The sequence below is a fragment of the Globicephala melas genome, chromosome 14 (assembly GCF_963455315.2).
Source record: "Globicephala melas chromosome 14, mGloMel1.2, whole genome shotgun sequence".
In the NCBI taxonomy this organism is placed as follows: domain Eukaryota; kingdom Metazoa; phylum Chordata; class Mammalia; order Artiodactyla; family Delphinidae; genus Globicephala; species Globicephala melas.
In genome coordinates this window covers 51145557-51168840 of record NC_083327.1, presented here as the reverse complement: position 1 = coordinate 51168840, position 23284 = coordinate 51145557, and the positions used below count along the sequence as shown (strand labels likewise).

The window sequence follows — 23284 nt, the reverse complement described above, 5'->3', positions numbered from 1 at the left end:
GGCTGAGGGAGCATTTGTGCCCCATAATGCTGTGCACTGCCACTGCCATCTAAATGGGAAATGCACCTACAGACATGCGTCTAGAGAATTGATCAAGACAACTAGAATACAGGCAGCTTCCTTTTAAACTAGGCAACAAACGTATGGATACCAAGGGGGAAAGGGGGAGCGGGATGAATTGGGAGATTGGGATTGACATATATAAACTATTGATACTATGTATAAAATAGATAACTAATGAGAACCTACTGTATAGCACAGGGAACTCTACTCAATGCTCTGTGGTGACCTAAATGGGAAGCAAATCCAAAAAAGAGGGGATATATGTATAGCTGATTCACTTTGCTGTACAGTAGAAACTAACATAACATTGTAAAGCAACTATACTCCAATAAAAATTTAAAAAAATAAATTCCCAACAAAACTTGAAAGTTCCCTTCTATCCTTTTTGTTCTATTGTGAAGAGATAACTACCAGTACTTATTGTAATACTGAAGTACTGTACCAGGACTTCATTTTCTAGAGCCTGCAGACAAATGCTGAGTCGATTTTGGCTGCTTAAGCAGGAGAATGAGAAACTATGATTAATTACTCAATTGCCAGACAGCCACTGACCCATGTGTCTTTGCATTGGCCACATCCTTTTTGTCCTTCTTTTAATGCCTTCTGCTTAGTCCAGTACGTGGCACATAACAGATGTTTAATAAATGTTTTGAAAGCGTTTTATTGTTTTAGGTACACCACTGTTCTCAGCATGGTATGAATATAAAGACACTGATGACAACTAAACTCTAGGCTTTTAAGGACTTACATGTGACATCTCAGTTATAGGACCTTACCTTTAGAAAACACACAATCTACTTTTTTTTTTTTTTTTCTGAGAGAAGATGTTTTTAAGTGTCAGGTAATCATCTAGAGTCTTAAGACTGTTACTTCTGTTTCTGCTATTTTGACAAAGTATTATTCAAGCTGAAAAGAATAAAGTATAACATCAAAGAGCAAATTGCTTAGTTTCAATCAGTCGTGCTGGTCATGCCTTCCAGCTTTCTATGGTGCACTCATATTCTAGTCCAAGAGTTAATTTGGGGGCTGGCACAGATTTCTACATTTAAAAGCTAGCTCACTGGTGTCCCTTTAATGTCTCTACTGGAAATGCATCCTAAATAATTACCCTGCTGGTCTTGGGCATCTCTCAAGGCATGTCTAGAGTCTCGCTTTCCACTGCATTGCTTTGAGAGCTGTTCTTTGTTTCCACTTTCCTTTAAATTAGGAAGTAAGACTGGGAATCCTCCAGACTCGGTTCAGACTGTATTTTCTAATTAGATGATTGGAAAACTTTAATTAATATGATGACCCCAACATAAAAATCAGGTCATACTGTTAAGTACTTATAACTTACAAATTTTAGCAGGCACCGACTATTGCAAGTCAGCCAACTTTGGTAGTTCTCAACAACCCTTTAATTAGCCTAGAGGGAAAGTAACATGCACTAATGTTTGTCCTGGCTAAATTCCAGTGGGAGATAATTGCAATCTGGCCTACCTAAACTTCCACGGGTTTCATCTGAACACAGTACGCTTCTCCTTTCTCTGCCTCTGTTTCATTCTGCACTGATGCCTTTATGTGGGATGCCTTTAAGTGGGCTCCACTTTTCACCCTGAACACTGTGGATATCCAGTTAACAAGACCTGCTGAAAACCCACCACATCCAGAAGAACAATGCACTAAGAAGTGCAGAGTGTATTCTAAGATAACCCACTTCCCTCTTCTCACATATAACAGAACACCCAAGTCAATTCCTATGAACAGCATCATTTTTATTTCCCCCCTTGCTCTCATCCTACACCCACTACACCCACCGCCCCCTCACACACACCACTTTCACACACCTAAATTTTCAGAGGATCCAAGTATACTTTTAGGAGGATTGCACCATCACTGCAAATCAGAAAAACTTCATATACATGCACCTACTTCCAAGTTTATTAAAGTTTTTTTTTGCATCTATTACTGCTATTTTTCCCTGTACTGTATTAAAGAAAAATGCATGATGTGCTATATTAATTGCTCTCCATACAAATATGGAGCTGGAAAAGCACCTTCAGGCCTGGATCTCCCAGAAAAAGGCAATTTTTAACTGCAAAATTTAATCATAAAACCATCAAGTTAAAGGGACCTTCAAGAAATCTATCATTTATTCCCCTCTCTCTAGGCATGAAAATTAGAGTCCACCAAAAGACTGAGTTAAAAAGAAATCAAGTTGGAAAAAGAGACATTATACAATCTAAGACAGGATAATTTAAAAGACAAATCTCTGTTGTTTTACTATACTTCTTCAGCAAAAAATGGACCTTCTGGCAAATCAGGATATCAAATATTACAACGGTTGTTGAATATTCTTGGGTTTGGGGGCTCACCAAAGGAATATAAATAGTTTAAGAATTTTTAATTGCAAGTTCCTGAAGGGCAGTAGTTATCATTTGTGTGTGTCTGTGTGTGTGTGTGCATATTTCCATAAAAGCAAGGAAAAGTTACCCAACTCTTTAGTCTTAAAAAAGTTTACTTTTGAAATTATAATCATATTATTAACTCTTATCCAAATCTTTTATTGAATTAGAAATTCATAATTTGACCCCAAATTTCTCACATCTGGCTCTCCATTTAAACAATTACATGTCTACCTTATAATCAATGTATACTTCTTACCTGAACTCTTTCTTAATTAAGTAATTTCACAAAGACATACATACTGCATTTAGCAGACTAGCAGATTCGGGAAAGGACAAATTAAAAGTGTCAAATATTCATCAACAGTCTTTACTGGCACCAAAGGAAAGATGACATTCACTGAGTCTTATATAACATCCACCTGGCTCAAACTAAACTGAGCAAAACAGCCAAGAAAGTAAAAGCTTGGTTGAACACGTAATTGACCATAAAAGGGAGCTTTCAGATAAATCTAGATTCAGTGTTGCCTTTCCAGTCGATATGCCCACAAAGGCTTACTCGGTACTCCCCTTCCCTAATGTATGGCTCAACCTACCTCCCAGTCTCCTTTGTCTTTCCTCCTGTTGCTCTCCATAACTTCATAGCTGTTAGTCCACTAGCCCGCTCTCCTTAATATATACCTGCTTGGAAACACAATAAAATCATCTAGAGAGTTTTCAAAATGTCCGGATGGCTAGGTTGCTTCCCTGAAGATTCTATTTCCATAGATCAAGGGGATGGCTGTGACGCAGGCCACGGTGCTCCTCAAGGCATGACCCTCAGGTCCACAGCGACCAGGCCTCCAGGCTCGTCTTCCCTTCACAATCACCTCCACTGTCCTCTGGACAACTCAAAATCTATTATGAAGGAAACCTGCTGTTATTTCTAAGTGCTCTTTCTAGCACCTTGCTTTTTAGCTCAGTGGTTCTCAATGAGGGGGCTATTTTGCAATTTGGCGACGTCTACAGGCATTTTTGCTTGTCACAACTGGGAATATGCTACTGGCATCTAGTGTGTAGAGACCAGGGATGTTGCTAGACATCCTGCAATGCACAGAACAGCCTCCACTACAAAGAATCGTCCAAAATGGCGATATTGCTGAAGTTGAGAAAGTGCTTTGCCTGAAGCCTACCTTTGCTCTTCCTTAGTCACTGGGCTCACATACTCATTGAACAAACATTTCCGTCCCTCCCAATTCATCTTCCTCATCCTAGCTGCCTCCTGACCCTCCCTAACCATCCTGGTTAAACGAAACTCTCCCCAAATTATTACACACATCTACCATCCGCACAACACCCTTGTTCCCTCCTGGCTGTGTTCCTTTTCAGTCCCATATTTCTGATCATCTTTATTAAGGCCAAAATACAGAATGATGGTTCTTCTAACAGCTGGACCTCATGGCCTCTCATCCTTTGAGAAAACTAAACCTTCCATCTAATTTGGTGGCCAATCAGGGGCTTCTACATCACTCCTCTCCAAGATCTAAACTTCTATATCTGTCGTCTCTCCCACCAACCACCTTTCTCCCACCTTTTCTATTATCTCCCTTCTTTTGAACCCAACTCCTTATTCTCCAGTGTTTGCAATGAGATTCCAGTAATAGAACTAGCCCTTCCCATTTTGACATCAATCTTTCCCATCCAGTCCTACAGTTGGTCAGACATTCTATTCTCATAGCTTAGAGCTCTCACAGACCCTCAGTTTGTTCAATCTAAGGATGAGGAAACTTCCATTTTCTGCTTTTCCATCCCAACTCTTAGAAAGTTGGGTAATGATGGAGACGTATCTGGTTCCCCTACAAATGCACGCCACCCAGTTTTGCTAAGGTCTTCGATGAACTTAGCAATCAATTTAATTTGTTGCTGCTTTGCCTTCACATTCCCCACAGGGCTTGCCCCAAACCTCACCCTACTCTCACATCACGTTGTTTCTTATTCTACTGCGGGGAATCAGGCCATTCACTTTGACAATTAACTTCAAGAGAGACACAAATGCTATCCTATAAGATTAAACTCCCTCCAAAAGTGCTCAAGTCTACCCACAAACTGCACCACCCCTACCCCTTCCATTCTCTGCTTCGCCTCCCGTTTCTCCCCTACTTGCCAGTGTGTCAGATTCTACATTGTACCACACATATGCCCTTTCATTCTTACCTTTTTGCTACTATCATTCTTCCTTCTGGGATTCTCTTTCTTCCAGTCTCTAGCTATAGATCTTACCTACCTTACACCAGACCTTCATACATTGTGAGATCAGCCTATGAGGAGAAAACCTGTAGCTTCCCCCTATCTGCTCAGTAGTTTATTCTTACTTCTCTTACAGCAGTTATCATTCTGTATTATACTGTAGGGATCTACACAACTATCTGTTACTCTCAGGTATCATATCCTTTAATATCTTTGACAAAGGTCTAGTTTGTTTCCACTACCCAAATCCACTTTTTTTTTAACATCTTTATTGGAGTATAATTGCTTTACAATGTTGTCTTAGTTTCTGCTGTATATCAAAGTGAATCAGCTATATGTATACATATATCCTCTCCCTCTTGCATCTCCCTCCCACCCTCCCTATCCCACTCCTCTAGGTGATCACGAAGCACGGAGCTGATCTCCCTGTGCTATGTGGCTGCTTCCCAGTAGCTATCTATTTTACATTTGGTAGTGTATATATGTTAATGATACTCTCTCACTTCGTCCCAGCTTCCCCTTCCCCCCGTGCCCTCAAGTCCATTCTCTAAGTCTGTGTCCTTATTCCTGTCCTGCCCTTAGGTTTATCAGAACCATTTTTTTTTTTTTTAGATTCCATAGATATGTGTTAGCATACGGTATTTGTTTTTCCCTTTCTGACTTACTACACTCTGTATGACAGACTCTAGGTCCATCCACCTCACTACAAATAACTCAGTTTCATTTCTTTTTATGGCTGAGTAATATTCCATTGCATGTATGTGCCACATCTTCTTTATCCATTCATCTGTCGATGGACATTTAGGCTGCTTCCATGTCCTGGCTATTGTAAACAGTGCTGCAATGAACATTGTGGAACATGGCTCTTTCTGAATTATGGTTTTCTCAGGGTATATGCCCAGTAGTCCTGTAGTGGTATTGCTGGGTCATACGGTAGTTCTATTTTTAGTTTTTTAAAGAACCTCCACACTGTTCTCCATAGTGGCTGTATTAATTTATATTCCCACCAACAGTGCAAGAGGCTTCCGTTTTCTCCACACCCTCTCCAGCATTTATTGTTTGTAGATTTTTTGATGATGGCCATTCTGACCAGTGTGAGGCGATACCTCATTGTGGTTTTGATTTGCATTTTTCTAATAATTAGTGATGTTGAGCATCCTTTCATGTGTTTGTTGGCAATCTGAATATCTTCTTTGGAGAAATGTCTATTTAGGTCTTCCACCCATTTTTGGATCGTGTTGTTTGTTTTTTTTGATATTGAGCTGCATGAGCTGCTTTTACATTTTGGAGATTAATCCTTTGTCAGTTGCTTCGTTTGCAAATATTTTCTCCCATTCTGAGGGTTGTCTTTTCATCTTTTTTATGGTTTCCTTTGCTGTGCAAAAGCTTTTAAGTTTCATTAGGTCCCAAAATCCACTCTTGGCTTCTCCTACCTTGTATTACAAACACACATATATGTACTTACATATGTGTGCATATATCTTAACAATATATTGTAGTATATATCATATATACATATATGTCTTCAAATGTTCTTGAATTCAAAGTAACTTAATTACTGATAAGCAATCAACTATTTTTCAATAAACAAATAAACAAACAAATAAATATTACTACTACAGAAGCTCTTAATGAAATGGTAGACACTCTCCCCGCCACAAGAAAAAATAAATGAAATTTAAAATTTATTGGGGATTTTTCACCCACGTTTTATGAAATAGGTTGAGAAGTTTGTGAATCTTCTTTAGTTGTACAGGCATTTTTCTGGTGAAAGAGTTCATAGCTTTTAATAGGTTCTCAAAAGAGCTTGTGATACACAAAAAAGGTAAAAACTACTACTCCACAGATTTGAAACATAAAGACAGAATTAACTTCTGTATTTTTAAATTTTCAGAATATCTAAATAATGTCTCAAATTAGATAATATGAATTTAAACTGTATGAATTCACATTTTTAGAAAAATGGATCATGTTGGCCCAGTTTACATCAACATTTACTTTTTACTAACACTGATCTGATTTGCTGTCAGCATAAATGTGATCTTAACAGCACATAATGAACAGAGAACATTAAAACATTTTAACTACTATCATAAGTAAATTGGATGGCTTAGTAAACTAATAAATAAGGATCAGGTTGCAATTTAAAATAATCTTCAATTATTAAAACCACTAGATATTAGAACAATTTACAAAACACAGCTTGACATTCCAGTTAGATCATGTCCTAATTGCCAAAAGGGTAGAAACAGACACAATTTATTCAGTACATGTCATTACACTATTCAGGTGTGGACGTTTCACAAATCCTACTTGATAAATTGATTTAGTAATTGCTTAATTTCCTCCCATTATTGATTGATTAATTGATTCATTATTTTAAAATGATCATAACTAACACACAGCATTGCAGGTTAGGAATCAACTCCAAGTTGATTCCTAGAGTCTTACTGGGTCTTCTCCATCACCCAACACCCCAAGGCAGGGCAATGCGCACACCTGGCTCTCATTACCAACACATGACTGGGAATGGCCATCTAAGGGCTGCATTCAAACACATCAGAAAGACTTTCAGAGAGATGTATTTTGTAAAAGAAGATACTGTTGCCGAATTACTTTTCAACCCAAAATGTGACATTCCTCCTATACATTAGGATCACTGCCTCTGTCTATGACTTTGTTAACATTTCTCATCCATCTATTCCCCTTAAAGTTCAATATATAACATTTTTATTCACATTAGGAAAGATTAAATTAAAAGATGGGCCTAACAGCAGCAAACGTGCAACAAAACTATTTTGTGTATAAACTCTGCATCAAATTGCCATATAAATCTCCAAAAAAAAAAAAAAAAAAGACTCACTAGGGTTCATTTCTCTCAATTTAAGGGAAAAGCTAAGATTTTAGGTCACTATGTTTCTTAACAAAACCGTACAAAGTAGGTGCAATAACAAGGAGATCATTACTACCTCATTCTTGAGAAAACCAACAGGTTTCCCCTAAGGATTAAAATAAGAGAGGCATATAATTAAAGGTCACCAAACACTGCTGTTACAAAATTTACATTTACTAAACATAAACTGAATTTATGCCATGTGCCTGATTTTTAGGGCAGTTTTTTTTTTTTTTTGAACAAAAGCAAATCTATTCTGAGACGGTCTATAAAATGGTAAACTGGGAAAGCACTGTCCCATAGATCTTAAGAACCTGTGGAACTTCCCAGGAATGTTTTAGATAAAACCAGATGTCTTGAGAAAATTCATTAATAAATTCACAGTTAACTTCACAGACTTCACAAGACTGTCCTTTAAAATATATATCATCTTGGGCTTCCCTGGTAGCGCAGTGGTTAAGAATCCACCTGCCAATGCAGGTGACACGGGTTCGAGCCCTGGTTTGGGAAGATCCCACATGCTCGGAGCAATGAAACCCGTGGGCCACAACTACTGAAGCCCACACGCCTAGAGCCTGCGAGCCACACCTACTGAGTCCACGTGCCACAACTACTGAAGCCCGCACGCCTAGAGCCCGTGCTCCGCAACAAGAGAAGCCACAAAAATGAGAAGCATGCACACCGCACCGAAGAGTAGCCCCTGCTCGCCTCAACTAGAGAAAAGCCTATGTGCAGCAACGAAGACCCAACACAGCCAAAAATAAAAGCAAATAAATAAATTTATTTAAAAATAAAAATAATATAAAATATATATCATCTTAAGTAGTGTTACATGTTTGTGAACTATTAGACATTCAGAAGCCAGACACTCCCCTTCCCCCTGCCCCCAACTGCCCCCCATCCTGTAGAAGAAAGTTGAAAACCTTTCATACCAGGCTAAAAGAAAAGCAAAACTCAGGTTCATAAATGCTACTGACCAGCCATAATATAATTACCATCTTTTGTTTGAATAAAATGGAACTGCATTTTGTGAAAGATGGACAAAAATGAAACTCCATTAATTCCTATTGGTAAGGGTAAGGAATACATAATCCTATACATAGCTCCTATATTTTAGGAAATCACAAGTTATAGATGCACTATCATCAAATCTGTGAGCAAGCTTTATTAAAAAAGAAGAAGAAGAAGAAAAAAAGACCCAGGGCTCTTTATATACCACCTGTGTATTCTCAAATCTACAACAGCTTCCAAATCCTACAGATATGCAGCTCCCTCACTGCTGCCAAAAACCAGAGTTAAACACATCCATAAGACCCTAATCTCATCTCTGTCCCTCAGAGTAATCAAGTGGAGCAAATAGGTAGCACTTGGATACATGTCCTGTAGAGTCCATGATCCCTATTTTACAGATTAAGAGAATGAGGTCTGAATCACTGTGTCCCCAGGGATGAATTATTACTTCCAGGAGCAAGCTGGCCCCCACCACTGCAGACTCTGTAACAAAGGAGGTACTCAAGCCCAGGCAGTAGAAAGAGCTCTTCTCCAACGGCCAAGACCGCAGAAGGCAGCACACCACCAGGCTCTAGTGCTCTCTGCTCACTGGGGCCTGCAGAAGTCCTCCCCACTTTTTGTTTCTCAGTGGCATCAGAGATGTCCTTTATAAAAATGAGACTCTGGAAGATTAGCCTTGTAGATCTCCTATGGCTAGAAGAGGGTCATATGAATTCCCTACCACTGAACATTTCAGACATAAAATTGATCGTCCATCATTTGACACACAGCTGTCAGTTAAAGGATTTGAAATACCTCCTTATTCTATTGTGTACTTAGCACCATACAGATGCACACAAAGAGTTCTGTTAGCAGGAGAGATTTGATTCCTCCATTCCAAACCAAGACTCATTTGTTTTCAAAGAATGCAGCATTGTTGGGGGTTTTTAATGTGTTACTGTTTTTGAGTGTATGCATTGATTAGAAATCAAAAGTCAGTATGAGCACTCTTCACCACCTGCCCTGCAAAGGCAAACATTTAGGGTATGATGCTAGAAGACTGAGTTTGGTTTTAGATGTAGGATACGGGCATTGCTCCTCAGCCACTGCTACTAAAAGGAAGTGCTTCTGGGCTCTTCCCTGGTGGTCCAGTGGCTAAGAATCCGCCTTCCAATGCAGAGGACACGGGTTCGATCCCTGTTCGAGGACCTAAGATCCCACATGCCGCGGGGCAACTAAGCTCACACACTCTAGAGCCCACGTGCAGTAACTAGAGAGCCCACGTGCCGCAACTAAGACCTGATGCAGCCAAATAAATAAATAAAGATTTTTAAAAATCCATCTGAGAACAGAATTTCCTTTAAAAAAAAGAAAAGAAAGAAAGTGCTTCTGCAGACGCCCTCTCCTAGGTGTTCTGAAGCTCCAAACATCCTTGGAACCTGCAACATGTCACCCTCTTTGCAACATCAGCAATTGGACTTGACTGAATTTCAAAGTTGAGGGTTGGGATTTTAGTGGCCAAAACACAACTGCAAGAAACTCAAGTAAAACATATTAAAAAAATGGTCAAGTATTTGAAAACAAGCTTCCCTTCATTTACTTTAATTACGTAATAATAATAGTTGATATTCTTTTTTTAATACTTGATATTCTTAAACATCTTTATGTATTATTATTTGTTAGATACCTGTTCAATAGGTTAAGAGTTTCCGTACTGAATTTTTAGTCATTAAGTATTGTTCAGATAATAATACTATTAACTTTTAGACTGCATCATGAACCTAGAGTAGTATTTCACTGAAAACTATTCCTGAAAATACTAGTTCCATGCAAGGTTAATAGGGGATACCAGAAAAGAGGTTCCTTGGTTTGTTGCAAACACTTTGTATTTGCAGACTTAAAGGGAATTAAGCAGGGGGTTCTTTAGTGCAGGAGCAGATACACTAACATGAATCATGCCCCTTGGGGGCGGGAGAGAGGATGATGACGATACTGCTCCACCCCACGACATGGTTAATCTCACAGCTCATGTTTGAGGGGGAGCGTTTTGCAGGATAGCACCCACGGAATGCTGCCTGACCAAGCAGAATTCTGACTGCTTTGTGAAATCTAAGTTTAATTCTTAAAGAACACTTAAAGTGGGTACATCACACACATAAGCATATTGTTTATCTATTTCAAACCATTTGCACCTACTTTGTAATCCTTATTCATATACCCGCCGCCCCCACCCCAAATGATGGATAAGTGAAGAAAAAAATGTTTCTACAACGAAACAAGTTTTTGCAACTAGGGCCACGGGTCAAATGATATATAGGCGTCCCTGCAACTACTCCCAGTCTCACTAGATGAACAGTTCTTAAAAATTAAACTAGTAATCATTACAGAGATTTTTCTAGGTATCAGAAGTAACACAGCAATAAAGCTTCACATTTGTGAAGCTCTTTCATGTAAACTTTAAGCACATTTTCTCAGATGCTCCTAAGCGTTCTGTAGGGTAAATGGGTCAGGAATTATTTGCCCCACTTTCCAAATGAGTAAACAGCACCCAGGAATATAAATGGCTTGAGCAAAGTCACAGTTATTTAGTTGTCCCGTATGGAAGCGCTAGACAGGGTAGAAAAAAATCTGCCTTCTCACTTAGTCCAGTGCTTTTTCAGCATATCTCCTCAGATCTCTCTCTCTCTCCCAGGGCTGTGTTTTGCACAGCGAGAAGCTATTCCGAAATTCAGACTGAGGGGCTAGGCTGGCAAAGAGAAGCAGTTGAAGGGACCAATTCCACTCCAGCATTACCAGGCACAGAAGGTATAGACTAGAGGCACTGAATCCCTTTCAGATTTTTCTCTCTATTCATTGCAAAGACACAAATGCTGTGAAAAGACCTTCCATTTCCCTTACTTAAACTTCTGAATAGAACTAAGCTGGAAGTCAGAAATAGGCACACTTGGTCCCGAAGAGAAGTTTTCTTTCACATCAGTAACAGGCAAAAGGAAGAAATGAGCTAATTATCTAGTTGGGTTGAAGAATTTCAAACACAGATTCACACACTCCTGCAACAACGTTAAGTGAAGACCTAAGTTCTAGACCAGTAATTCTCAAAGTTTGACCTGCAGCATCAGTGTCACCTGGGAACTCATCAGAAATGCAAATTTAAGGTCTCTGTCCTACTGAATCAGAAACACTGGGGTGAGGCCTATTGATTTGTATGGGAAAAGCCCTACAGGTGATTCTGACACACACCGCAGTTCCAGAATTTTCTAGGATGTTCAATGCAATGCATATTTTAAATAACCTAGCACTTGAAGTTATTTCCAACAACAATAATTTTAACTAATATCCTCACCAATAGTGGTCTAGGTGGACTTAGGATTTGGGACATGTTAAAAAAAAATAGAAGCAACAGGCAAATAACATTACTCTGCATTAGCCATTCATCAGGGTTTGGCTTCAAAAATAATAGGAATGTGAGAAAAATAAATACATTTTTCTTCACATGGAATCTTTTTTAAACATACCTCTCAAAGTGTCCGAGTCCCTGTTAGCCAGAAATGCAGAGCGGCTGAAACTTTTTTTTCTACCCTTGAACAATGACAGAAATACAGCCTCACTATGAGGGGTTATTTCTCTAGGGTACAACCACAAGTGTGTTTTGCAGTGTTAGGGCACATGTGAAATCTTGTGGGAACAGCCAGGGACACTAACTTTGCAGGAGCACCCTCTCCTTTGATTCTCTAGTCCACACACTGGCAGTTCAAAGATGGTAAACCCCAAGTCCATGTGGGCCAGCCAGGTGTGGATAGGGGTCTGGCATCAAGCCTTCTCTGTGCCTGCTTAGTCTTGTGTTGATCGGGAATCAATAGGTAGATGATACTGCCTTTGTTAGTAAAACAAATGTAAGCTACTGCTACCGTTTCATGTTCCATGGTGAACATGGATGCAATGGACGCAATGTACGCAGTGATAAAACCTCCATCAGGCTTAAAGTCAAGTTAAACTTGAGTTTGAATCTAAGCTCTACCACTTACTAAGGGGGTAACCTAAGTAAGTTGCTTGAACTTCCAGAACCTGTTTCCTCCTCTGTAAAATGGGGATATTAATATCTGTTACCTACTTCATAGGATTATTGGAAGGGAATCAGTAAAAAAACACATGTTTAGACGTTTAGCATTTAGCCAGAAATACCTTCCAATAAATACTAACGTTTTCATTATTTTTAAAGTATTTTACAAAGTTGGATTTTGAAAGTATAACAAATTATAAAGACGAATGTTTTTTCAAAGTGCACATAAAAATCAGTTTATTTGTAAACTTTTCAAAAATTGTTTTCATAGGGATAAAAATTTGCATGTAGGATCCAAATAATTTAAAAGGCAAAAGTTATTAGCATTAGAAGTCACTCTATTCCTGTTCCAGGCTAAAAAAAAAAAAAAAAAAAAAAAAAAAGACAGTCTATAGCTTGCATTAGATTAAATGTTAGGACCATTTCTATCAGACACGATACTCATTTTAGACTTTAAGCAAAAAAAAAAAAAAAAGAAAAAAAGGAAAACTGATTTCAGGAAGATGAAGCAACTACGTCCTTTAAATAGTAAGAGCTTTCAAATCTAAACACACCTGAGATATTAAAAGAAGAGAAAACCAGTTTATAAATTTTATTTCCCACCTTAATCTGCAAAAATAAAATGATATAATTTTATCTTGTGCTTTCATGATTTTTAAATGTTCTTCAATTTCCTAGGGTTGGTACAAATGTTTCGTACACTTCTATTTCCATGCAATAGAAATGATGTAGGTATAAATACAGTACTTAATTCTATTGTTGTTATGAAGAAAAATAAAACCCTAAATACTTCATATCTTGATGGTCTATATATTTCATTATATTTAAAATACACAATAGTCAAGGGGGAAAAAAGGGACCAAAATTAGAAGAGTTCATTCTACAGGTGAAATAATAGAACTGAAATAATTCTCCTGTGTATGTTTGGTTTCTGATATTTGTGTGCTATAAGGCATGGAAATAGGTAAGCAATTATTAGCAATATTACTTTCAAACCTATTTTTGGAGAAACTAAACTGAGTTGCTTAAAATTCTACTAAATAACTGAAACAAATCCCTTGAAATTTTAGTGAAACCCACAGATAATGGAGGGCTGAATGAGGGACTTGAGGATCAAAGGCTAGATCCATGGAGGGGCAGGGTCCTGGAACCAATCCCCTGCAAACACCAAGGGACAACTGTATAGACAAATATTTAATGATCCCATAATTTTAATATTTTTATTTCCAGTATAAACGCAGAAATGTTAAAACGTGTTTCTGTCTCAGATTTTATTTTTGTCAAGTACACACACGCACAGGAAAGAAACACACCAAGAAATAAAGACCTCCTATTTTAAGGAGTCCCTGGCTGCCATTCTGAAATTCTTGACTGGGCAAGTAGAGAATCAGACCCCAAAGTAAAGCAGCATCAGAGGGAAAAGCTGGTGGCAATGCCCATTTGCATATCTGGGCCATTGTCCACATATGGGCCTCAAGCCAGAGATGACTCTGGCATTCTGCACAGGGGATGTTGCCCATTCAAGCCTTTATTTGAGAAAGAAGGGGAAACAGCGTTCTCCGCAACTTTGGGTGTATGAAAAAAGAAGTTGCCCTTGGTCTGTGAACCAAGAAGCAGAGCTGGGCACTGGAAGAAGTTTCTACATCCTTTTTTGGTCAACATTAGAGACGAGCAGTGCTGAATTATAACGAAAGAGTAAATTAAAGACGAAAACATGCATGACAATATTGGGGTGCAAAAACAGAAAACATTTAAAAGGAAGAAATTTATCATTATTTTACAACGTAGCAAACTCTTAGCATATTTTTCCATAATAAGTTTCTGAAATATTATGTGGAAATTGTTAGTCTTCTCCATGAATCAGATCGATTAATGACCTCAAGATTTTATTACCAATGGCATTTGAATCTAAAATTTTAAATTCTCTGAGAGGGAGGGTTGTGAGAGATAACGTTCTACACTTCTGGAGAACTTTCAAACTTGTCAAAAGTACTCTAGGAAAATCATAAGATTCTACCGGCACTCTTCAAGCCACTTTGTGTCAATGCTCTATTCTAAGTAACCAAAGACCTTGTAACTATGAACACTGCAAAAAATCACAATCGACACCACTGAAACACTCCATAATTATGATAAAATTGTTTTTTCTTAGTCCACGTACATACTCATGGCCTTCTCTAATAAATTTGTACCTCCAAAAATGCTTAGAAACTATGCAGTAGAAAACAACTGATCATTCTTAATTGTTTCAAATGAGCTTCTCCAGGCAGCTGCACATGTGTACTAACCTAATTGTTAGTTGCACCTGCTCCAAGTTAGCAATACTTCATAGAACACATGGCAAGACTGGCATTTTCAAGTGTTAATCTGTTCAATGTAAATCTATACTTTCTTTCAATAGTTTATGATACATATGCTTTGTGCCATATAGGAGTCTAATGTACAAAAATGTGGGCGATTTCTAATTTCTTTACTTGAAAACAAAGCTGTCTTTTCAAACTAAAATAAATTATGCTCTTCCATATTATGGCTGATTTTTCACTGAGAAATATCTGAGTTTTGAGCATTTTTTTCAACATTTATATAAAGTACTCTTTGATTCAACCAAACATCGAAGAAAAAAAATAGCAAAAACTCTTTCACAAACTGCTGAAAGTTTTAAATAAGAAGTTAAATTGTTCTTGTCCTGTACCACCATATCCACCACTGCAAATGCAGTGATGCCTTTTGTGACTAACATCTTCAGTTTCTGAGCATTAAGGACAGCAATGATAAAAATAAAATAACATTCTTCAGATTATGAGCTTAGACGCTGGATTCTGCACATGCAGCAAATCTGTTTCCAGAGATCACACTGCTTTTTCACAGAAATCACCCTAAAATCTGAAGTTGGAGTAACCATTCAGCTCAAAGATTTTAATGTATGATATATAGAGACAGATACTTTTTCATAAAATGGACAGACACTTTTTCATATAAATGGAAGTTTTATATTAAATCTGTACAGTATGAAATTCTAATTTTTTGTCTTATAAACTGATTTCCTGATTTTTAAAAGAATGGATGTTTATCCACACTTGTCTGTCAAACATTAAATTAAATGCACATTTAACATAATTAAAAGCAAAGATACAGAATCCTGACAAGTAAATTTCTCTGGAGCCTTTGTCTCTGTCCTTCGCTTGTTAAAGGATCAAAACACTGTGTCTGCTCTGATAATATACTGATGAATGAGGTTCCCATTGCCACAATACTAAAGCTACTTCATCTCCTTCTAAGGTTAGCTGCAAGTTTACACAGACATAAATATTGCTTTAAGTCTAGTTAAAATACACTCTACTTACAAAATTGGAGTCAAATGTTTCTAGGGACTTAACAGTTACTTAACAAAGAAACTTAATAAAGTTTCTATCTCAGAAAATTTTGGCTTCAATTAATTTTAATAAATCTAAGATTTTCTGTCCAGCTGCAAAAAAATACCTAAATGTTACGAGAACGCTCACTAAACACTACAGAAGTAAACAAAACTAGGCCAACTTTTGTGGCAATCAGTGGTACATTCCGGAAACCTGGCTACTTATGAAACAAACTTTACTCATAATAGCTCAAAGATACATAAAGTTTTCAAAGAGCTATCAAGAACAAAGAAAAACATAAACACCCACCTAGTGTGTGTGTGTGTGCGTGCGTGCGCACGCACGCACACGTACAGTGCTTTGCAACTAGTTGCAAAAGAATTATTTTATTTAAAATTAAATTCTATATTTATATGAAACAACAATTAACAGGAATCTCTGGAGTCCTTTAAATGTGATCATGTCACCCTATTAAAACAATTGGATGTTTTTCGTCCTTTGTTTTTTCTTCTGTATCTGCATTAACATGGCTGCTAATTATATTAGCCTGGTGGTACAAAAAGTCTGAATGGGAAAAATCAGATGATTCTTATAGAGCCTAAAATACCTCTTAGGATTGAAATGTATACTTGCTTAGATTGAGAACTTCTATATTACTGCTACTTCTATTTTGTTAGAGAACTTAGCTTTGATTCAGAATTTCTGTTTCGTAAGTGACATAACACCTCTCCAACACACCATTGCATATATGCATACACACAAACACACACACACACACACCTTTAGCCTTATTATGCTACTTTGTATATTAAGCTTCCCATTTGTATATTTATGTTTTTCTAAAACTGTTTAAGTTCTTGAGTTTGTATTCATCACACGAAATGCCATATAGATCTAATGCCTACATCTACCATAATAAAGCCCTACTATGTTAACAGATTAAAAGCTAAATCACATTTTTAAAATTCAAAATTGAAAAGAGCATAAGAGTGCTCTTACCCACCCATACTCACAGCTTTATGCTTTTACACAGTGAATCAGCAAATGTATTCTTTTCTGAATCATATATGAACATAAGAATGTTTTGAAAATGTTTACAGTTTGGCACACCTGGCCTTCCTGGTGGTTTTCCAAAGTAAACTCGTTGTTCTGATCAGCTTTATCATTAAGAGTGAAAAAAAAACTTTATTGCAGAACTTAACTGAATATGTGGTACAGAAAAATAAACTGTTTTACATGTCACTGAGAAAATGTTACATTCTTAAAATTATATTTATAGTTCTACCTTCTTTTTCTTACAACCAAGTGCAGAAGTAATTCACAGATCAACATATACATTATCAGATAACTTTCCTGGGGAAGAAAAACATTCTTGAGACAATATACAACTAAAAGCACTGCTTTAGCTAAATATTAAAGAAAACAACAACAACCGTTCCTGGGCTTCATGACAACTGATAAACAATGAAGAACACTTATCAGTTTCAACAGCAAATTCTTGCTCTTTCGGTTACTGATTGGGCTCTTAGATATCGTCTCCAGTCTTGTAGTCCTTTCAGCCTTTATGAAACAATTGTTGGAAATGTGGGTGGCTATTCAGATTAATTTATACTTTCCAAGGAAAGCTGTTTGATAACCGGAGTGAGCAAGTACCTCCTACCTCAAATTAAGCACTTAAGGTGGTCTATTTTTCACCTCTAAACTATCCTCAGCCCCTCCTTCTATTGCCCTTAGGGAATTTAAATTCAGAGACGTGACGTTTTCCATTATTGGCTCCTTGCCTCTTTGCAACTGTACAACATTCCTCAAAAAGTACATATAATTCTCCAACCCACGGGATCAGACAACAGTATCTATTTCAGGAGCAATTACATAGATAATGTAAGATATAATATTTTTCCTTAGAATTGTTTGTAATAATTGTGATTTCAAGGCTACTGGTTCAGTCTATGGCAATGCTGTCCCTGAGTTCATCTAAGTATTTCTCTTCAATCTACATACTTTTAAAACTCAATGTGTCCTGTAGATCAGACTGCTGTAAGGATACCATCTGCACTACACAGTGGTTTGTTAGAGCATTATACTTATAAGACAATATATTCCTTGAAAAATAATACGTCAATGAAGAAACAAAGATACTGCAAAAATTACTACATAGAAGAAAAGTCAAAAATTCCGTTTTTTCTCTTGTTTTAACACCTGTATAGTAAATTACATGTGACCACCACGTTGTTACCTTAATAGGAACGCAAAGCATAAAAGAACAAGAGCTAGCTACCTCTTGCTTTGCTTAAAGAAATTAAAGACAAGTTTAACCCGCACCTGCCAAACTGTCTTCAGAGGGAAAGAAATAGGCGGGGACGGAAGGCCTCACCTGTCCTGTACCCCACAGTGCGTCTCCCTGAAAGCACTTTAAATATAGGCAATATATCTGTCACCTTTTCTTTTCTTTTTTCTTCCGTTCTAATCAATGGCAGACCTTTTACTGCACTCCCTTGCCCACTATCTCAAAGGCACGTTACAGAATAAGAGGACCCAAGTGTCACTTACCAGTTGCATGCCACAGATAAAGATAAGCGTGCACCTGCCACTGCAATAACCCATGGTTTCCGAGACCCCTGCCACAGCCAAACTGTCCCACGTCGGCCACCGTCGAGCCCCCACTTTATCCAATCAGATCGCGGGGAAGGACAGGCAAACCTGCCGAGGGCTCGTGGGCTCCGGGCTGCAGCTGCCAGCGTCCTGGGAAGTGACAGGCATTAGGACCTGCTAGCGCAGCGGCGGTAGCGGCGGCAGCTCCAGCCGCGCCCGCCACACATACCTTCACTTGCTCGGTGCACACGCCGTGCCGCGGGCAGCAGCGCCCGCGGAGACGCGCCCGGGGCCCGCAGGGGCAGCAGCGGCAGCCTCGCAGCGCCGCCGCGCCCTCGGGCATCTGGCCTCGAAGTTTCGCCCCCGCCGCTCCCCGCGCCGCCTCGCCCCACGCCCCCCAGCGCGGCCGCCGCCCGACGCGCGCTCGCCCGGCGCTCTCCGCGCGCCGGCTCCGGGGGTGGCAGAAGCGTGCGCGGGGCGCTGCCCGCCTCCCTGCACCGCCCGCGGCTCCTCTGCGCCCCGCGCTGCGGGGCCCAGCGGGCGGGGGCGGGGCGGGGGCGTCCGGGCTCCGCGGTCCCGGGAGGCGGCGGCCGAGGCTGCTGCGCGCAGGGATGCCGGGTCCGCGCCGCGTCCTGCAGCGGCGCTGCCCCTCCCCTCGCCCAGATGTGTTAATCCTCCTACAACAAATCCTTCAACCTGCTCCCCGCCGCCCCCTCCCAAAGCGTCAACTTCCTCCAGCCCTGCCGAGGCTGCAGCCGAGGGGGCTGTTGGCGGCGGTGTCTAGGCGGGAAGGAGCGACGCAGAAGCGGCGGCTGCGGCGGTGGGGACACTGGGGCCCGCGGGCTGAAGAGTCCGGGCGGCGTGTCCGTAGCTTGCTGGGCTTGTGTAGGTCCTGCTCCCGCAGCCAAGCCCGGAGCACTATGCGCGACCGAGCAGCTTGTGTGCCTGTGTGTGTTTGGGGGAAAAGGGACGAAGAGGAGGGTTAGGGAAGGAGGATGGGTGATGAAATAGGAGTGCAGCCCTGGCATCCCGACCGGCCGGAAAGCCCGCGTGGCAGACTGGTCGGAGGAGAAGGGACGCAGCGGTTGCCGACGCACTGCCAGCCGCCCGGCACCCGGCTCCCGAGGATGTGCAAGGGCCGGAGCGTAGAGAGTTACGGAACAGACCCTGCTCCGGAAAAGGGGCCGGGTTGCTGCTGGAGTTGGTAGGAAAATTGGGAACTGGGGGAAGTAGGGACGCAATGAGTTGTCGTTGCTGCTTCAAACTGTTGTTTGTTTTCACTCAAGAAATGAAAGGATCAGAGACAATTTCAAAATGAAGTACTTCAGCCTCAGGGGCCGTCCCGGCTGGATGTGGATTCCTGGAGGTGGATGCTGCAGCCCTCGCTCTGGAACGCCAGCCAGAAGCTATGCCTCGGCTCCGGTAACCTGCTGAGACACACGCTTCGGAGCCCGTTGCTGCCACCTGCGGGTGAAAAGCTGAAGAGCGAAGCAGACTGGTCCAGGTGGCGTCCCCTGGGGTTTGGGTGTCGGGAGCCAAGGGTCAGTGTTTTCTTTATAGACCTGAGCCGCTTGTCAAATCATTTCTAACTTTCCCAGGAAGTGAAGGTGTGGTGTAGAGATCCGCTGAGGTACTGAGTCCTTGGTATGAAGGGGCAAGATTGGTAATTAAAGAGAACGGTTTAGGAAACTAAATAGCAAGTATCTTCCCACACCCTCCGAAGAGATTAAGACTGTTGAAACCACATCAAGCAAAGAGCTTTCCCTAGCAAGTGGGATTTGGCCCTACTGAGAAAATGGTATTTGTGTAGGATAATATTATGCTGGGAACCACAAATACGGACCCCAAATGATTGCTTCCTTTGAGTAAATAATGATGTATCAGAATGACTAAATATAAATAAATTGAATAGGGCATAGGGACCCTAGTCCCCAGAAGCGTGGGACTGAATTTTCAGAAATGATTTGTCAACTGTACACAGTGGAAAAGAGATTTGACTTGTTGACTTGTTAAATTTGTAGAATGTGGATATTTTGTTACTATAATGAGAATGCCCGATTTTAATCGCCCCAGTTGTAAATGGCCTTTTCTCTGAAAAGTGTCTTTCGAAGTTTAATGAAATGATGAGAGCCCAATATGTGCTCTTACCCATGGAAGGGCCTAACAAGTAATAGCTGCTCCACAATACTTGGTGAAACTGAAGCCAGAGGTGTCTGGTGGCAAGTGTTTCTTTTCGTTGTTATTCTGTTTTTACACACAGGTTAGCTGTCCAGTAGCTGCTGGGGGTGCAGGTATTTTGTATTGCCAAGCAAAAAGAAATCTGTAAGTTAATGCTTTCTAATGCTTAAAGAAGCTGTTGCCATATTATGAAAATCATTCTGTTCCCTTTTAAAATTCATAATTGCAACAGTGCATTTCTGTGGATTCATCTATAATCCTGCAATGGTTTCCCTGCAACCAGCAACAGCCTGAGTGGCCTTTAGGCTCTACAGGTAAAAGGATAACATAACGCTGTCTGTAGCTGACTCTCAGCACCCCACGCATAGTCCCTGGATTCTTGCCCTTTAGAACATGCCCATCTTCTTTCTGCAAGCACCTGGGACTGTTAGAGGCTTTTTCTGCCCACAGGAGGTGCTTGACTGGGAGTGAAGGTACAGCCTCAAGAGCAACCTTCACCCATTAATGGATGGGAGTTGGTGGATAAATTTCCCAACTTTCTCAACCCAGAGGTGTGAAACCTTGAGGCATGCTCGTTCCTGCCTTCTGAATTAGCTTCCTTCCCTTCCCTTAACCATTTCCCTACTGCTCTACCGGTGCTTCCTGAGATCAACTCAGCAATAAACCACTTCACTCAAATCCTGTGTCAGGGCTGCCTCTGGAGAAACCCAGCAGAAGGCAGTCTTTAGGAGTTTTTATTCCTGATCTGACATCATTGTCACTGTTCTCAGAAGAGTGAACCAGAAGTGCGTTCAGTGTTGCACCTGCCGTTGCATTTACTGCATGCACCCACTGCCTTACGTGCTGCCCCTATATCATCTCGTTCATTACTCACAGGAAACTGGTAAGTTGGTGCAATGCTCGTTTTAAAGATACCCTTGTGTACAGGGTTCTGTACTATCAGTGGTTGCAGGCATCCACTGGCGGTCTTGGAACACATCCGCCATGGATAAAGGGGGACAACTATGTCTTGATCACAGACGCACACGTTCTCTGTGGCAGAATTAGAGTGTGGTGAAGGCATGTTTGTGGGACATCAAGATCTGCTTTTGTGTACTTTCATATTGGTATTTTACTGTACTTGCTTGTCATTCTTTTAGAATTCCGTACAGAAGTGATGACTTAAAAATATTTATAAGGATGATGACAAACTTAGTTGTCTCTTTTTTTCCAGCTTTACTGAGATCGTACTTCATTACCTCTAAACTTAAATCACATCGTATCTTTTAGATAGCATATACGCTATGCCTGCCTTGTGAAAATGTGCTGTAGTTAGGGTTGAAGTTCCATTCCTTAAGGTGGCCATGCCCTTCATATTCTATTTCCTGTTATCTTTGGAGCCTTAGTGGAAAAGACTTGAGAGAGAATTCCAACTGTCCCATAGATGTGCGTGAAGGAGAGAGACACCTCAAATTGGAATGGCAATGGCCTTTTGTTTAGTCATGTACTATATAGTATATGAGTATAAAGTTATATACTATTCAGCTCTGTAAGGTGCTAAGGGCTTTTGTTGACTAGTCTGGTGGCACAGCTATTTTTAATTATCTTGTTTCTGTGGGGAGAATGTGTTACATTGGCTTTCTAACACCACTGAGCAATTTCACTCTGAGTTTTACTCGGTCTCCATTCATTATAGTTTGAAAACATAAAGGCAGCAATTAATTTTACAATCACAAAACCAACATTTAATTCACTGTATATTAGTTCAAACTTGGATGTTTTTTTCTCGTTTGGAAAATAACAGCTATTAGGAAACAGTATTTTCAAAATAAATTTAAAAAGAAAATAATCACTCATAATCCTTCCATCCAGAGATAATCTTTCATTTTTGCAGAAAGTACAAAAATGGGATTATATCATGCGTAATATATCTTAATCTACTTTTTTTTCACTTAACAACAGATTAGAACATATGTCCAAATTATTAACTATTAAACTCATGGACTCTGCAGCCAGTTTGACTTCATAATCCAAGCTCTGCCACTTAGCAACTGTGTAACCTTCAGCAAATCACTTAGTTCTCTGTACCTCAGTTTCTTTATAAAAGGGGGCATGGAGTAATAATACACATATATCATAAGGTTGTTGGGAGCATTAAGTAATGTCAATATATGTAAAGCTTTTAGAACAGTGCCTGGCCCATAGTTAACATTTTAACATTGTTAGGTATCGTTATTCTGCATACAACACAGCTTTAATGACTACATAACATTCCAATGTAAGCAAGTATCCCAGTTATTTAATTCATATTTTTTTCTTAGACATACAAGTTTTTTTTGTTTTTTTGTTTTTAATTGGGGTATAGTTGTTTTACAATGTTGTGTTAGTTTCTACTGTACAGCAAAGTGGAGTTCCTTGTGCTATACAGCAGGTCCTTATTAGTTATCTATTTTATACATATCAGTGTATACATGTCAATCCCAATCTCCCAATTCATCCCACCACCACCCACCCCCACTTTCCCCACTTGGTGGTGGGCAGAATAATGGCCCCTCAAATATGT

The 23284-nt window shown here is 39.9% G+C and overlaps 2 protein-coding genes across 5 annotated transcripts in view; one reads left to right on the top strand and one right to left on the bottom strand.

The window, feature by feature from the left end:
- Positions 1–19747, bottom strand: part of NKAIN2 (sodium/potassium transporting ATPase interacting 2) — a 978136-nt gene extending 958389 nt beyond the window's left edge. Inside the window, exons 1-2 of one of the 4 annotated variants that reach the window (XR_011376709.1) lie at positions 18794–18895; positions 18523–18714 (exon numbers count right to left, since the gene is read on the bottom strand). Coding sequence is in view for 1 of the 4 variants with exons in the window: in XM_070043515.1 (XP_069899616.1) it covers positions 18523–18714; positions 19261–19592 (524 nt within the window). In the remaining 3 variants the exon portion in view is untranslated. Of the gene's footprint in view, positions 1–18522; positions 18920–19260 lie in introns of those variants that run through there. The other 3 variants (XM_070043515.1, XR_011376710.1, XR_011376711.1) reach the window with 3 other exon arrangements.
- TRDN (triadin) overlaps positions 19158–23284 on the top strand; it is a 495585-nt gene continuing 491458 nt past the window's right edge. Inside the window, exons 1-2 of the mRNA XM_060283977.1 lie at positions 19158–19768; positions 19851–21625. The gene's annotated coding sequence lies outside the window, so the exon portion shown is untranslated. The remainder of the gene's footprint in view (positions 19769–19850; positions 21626–23284) is intronic.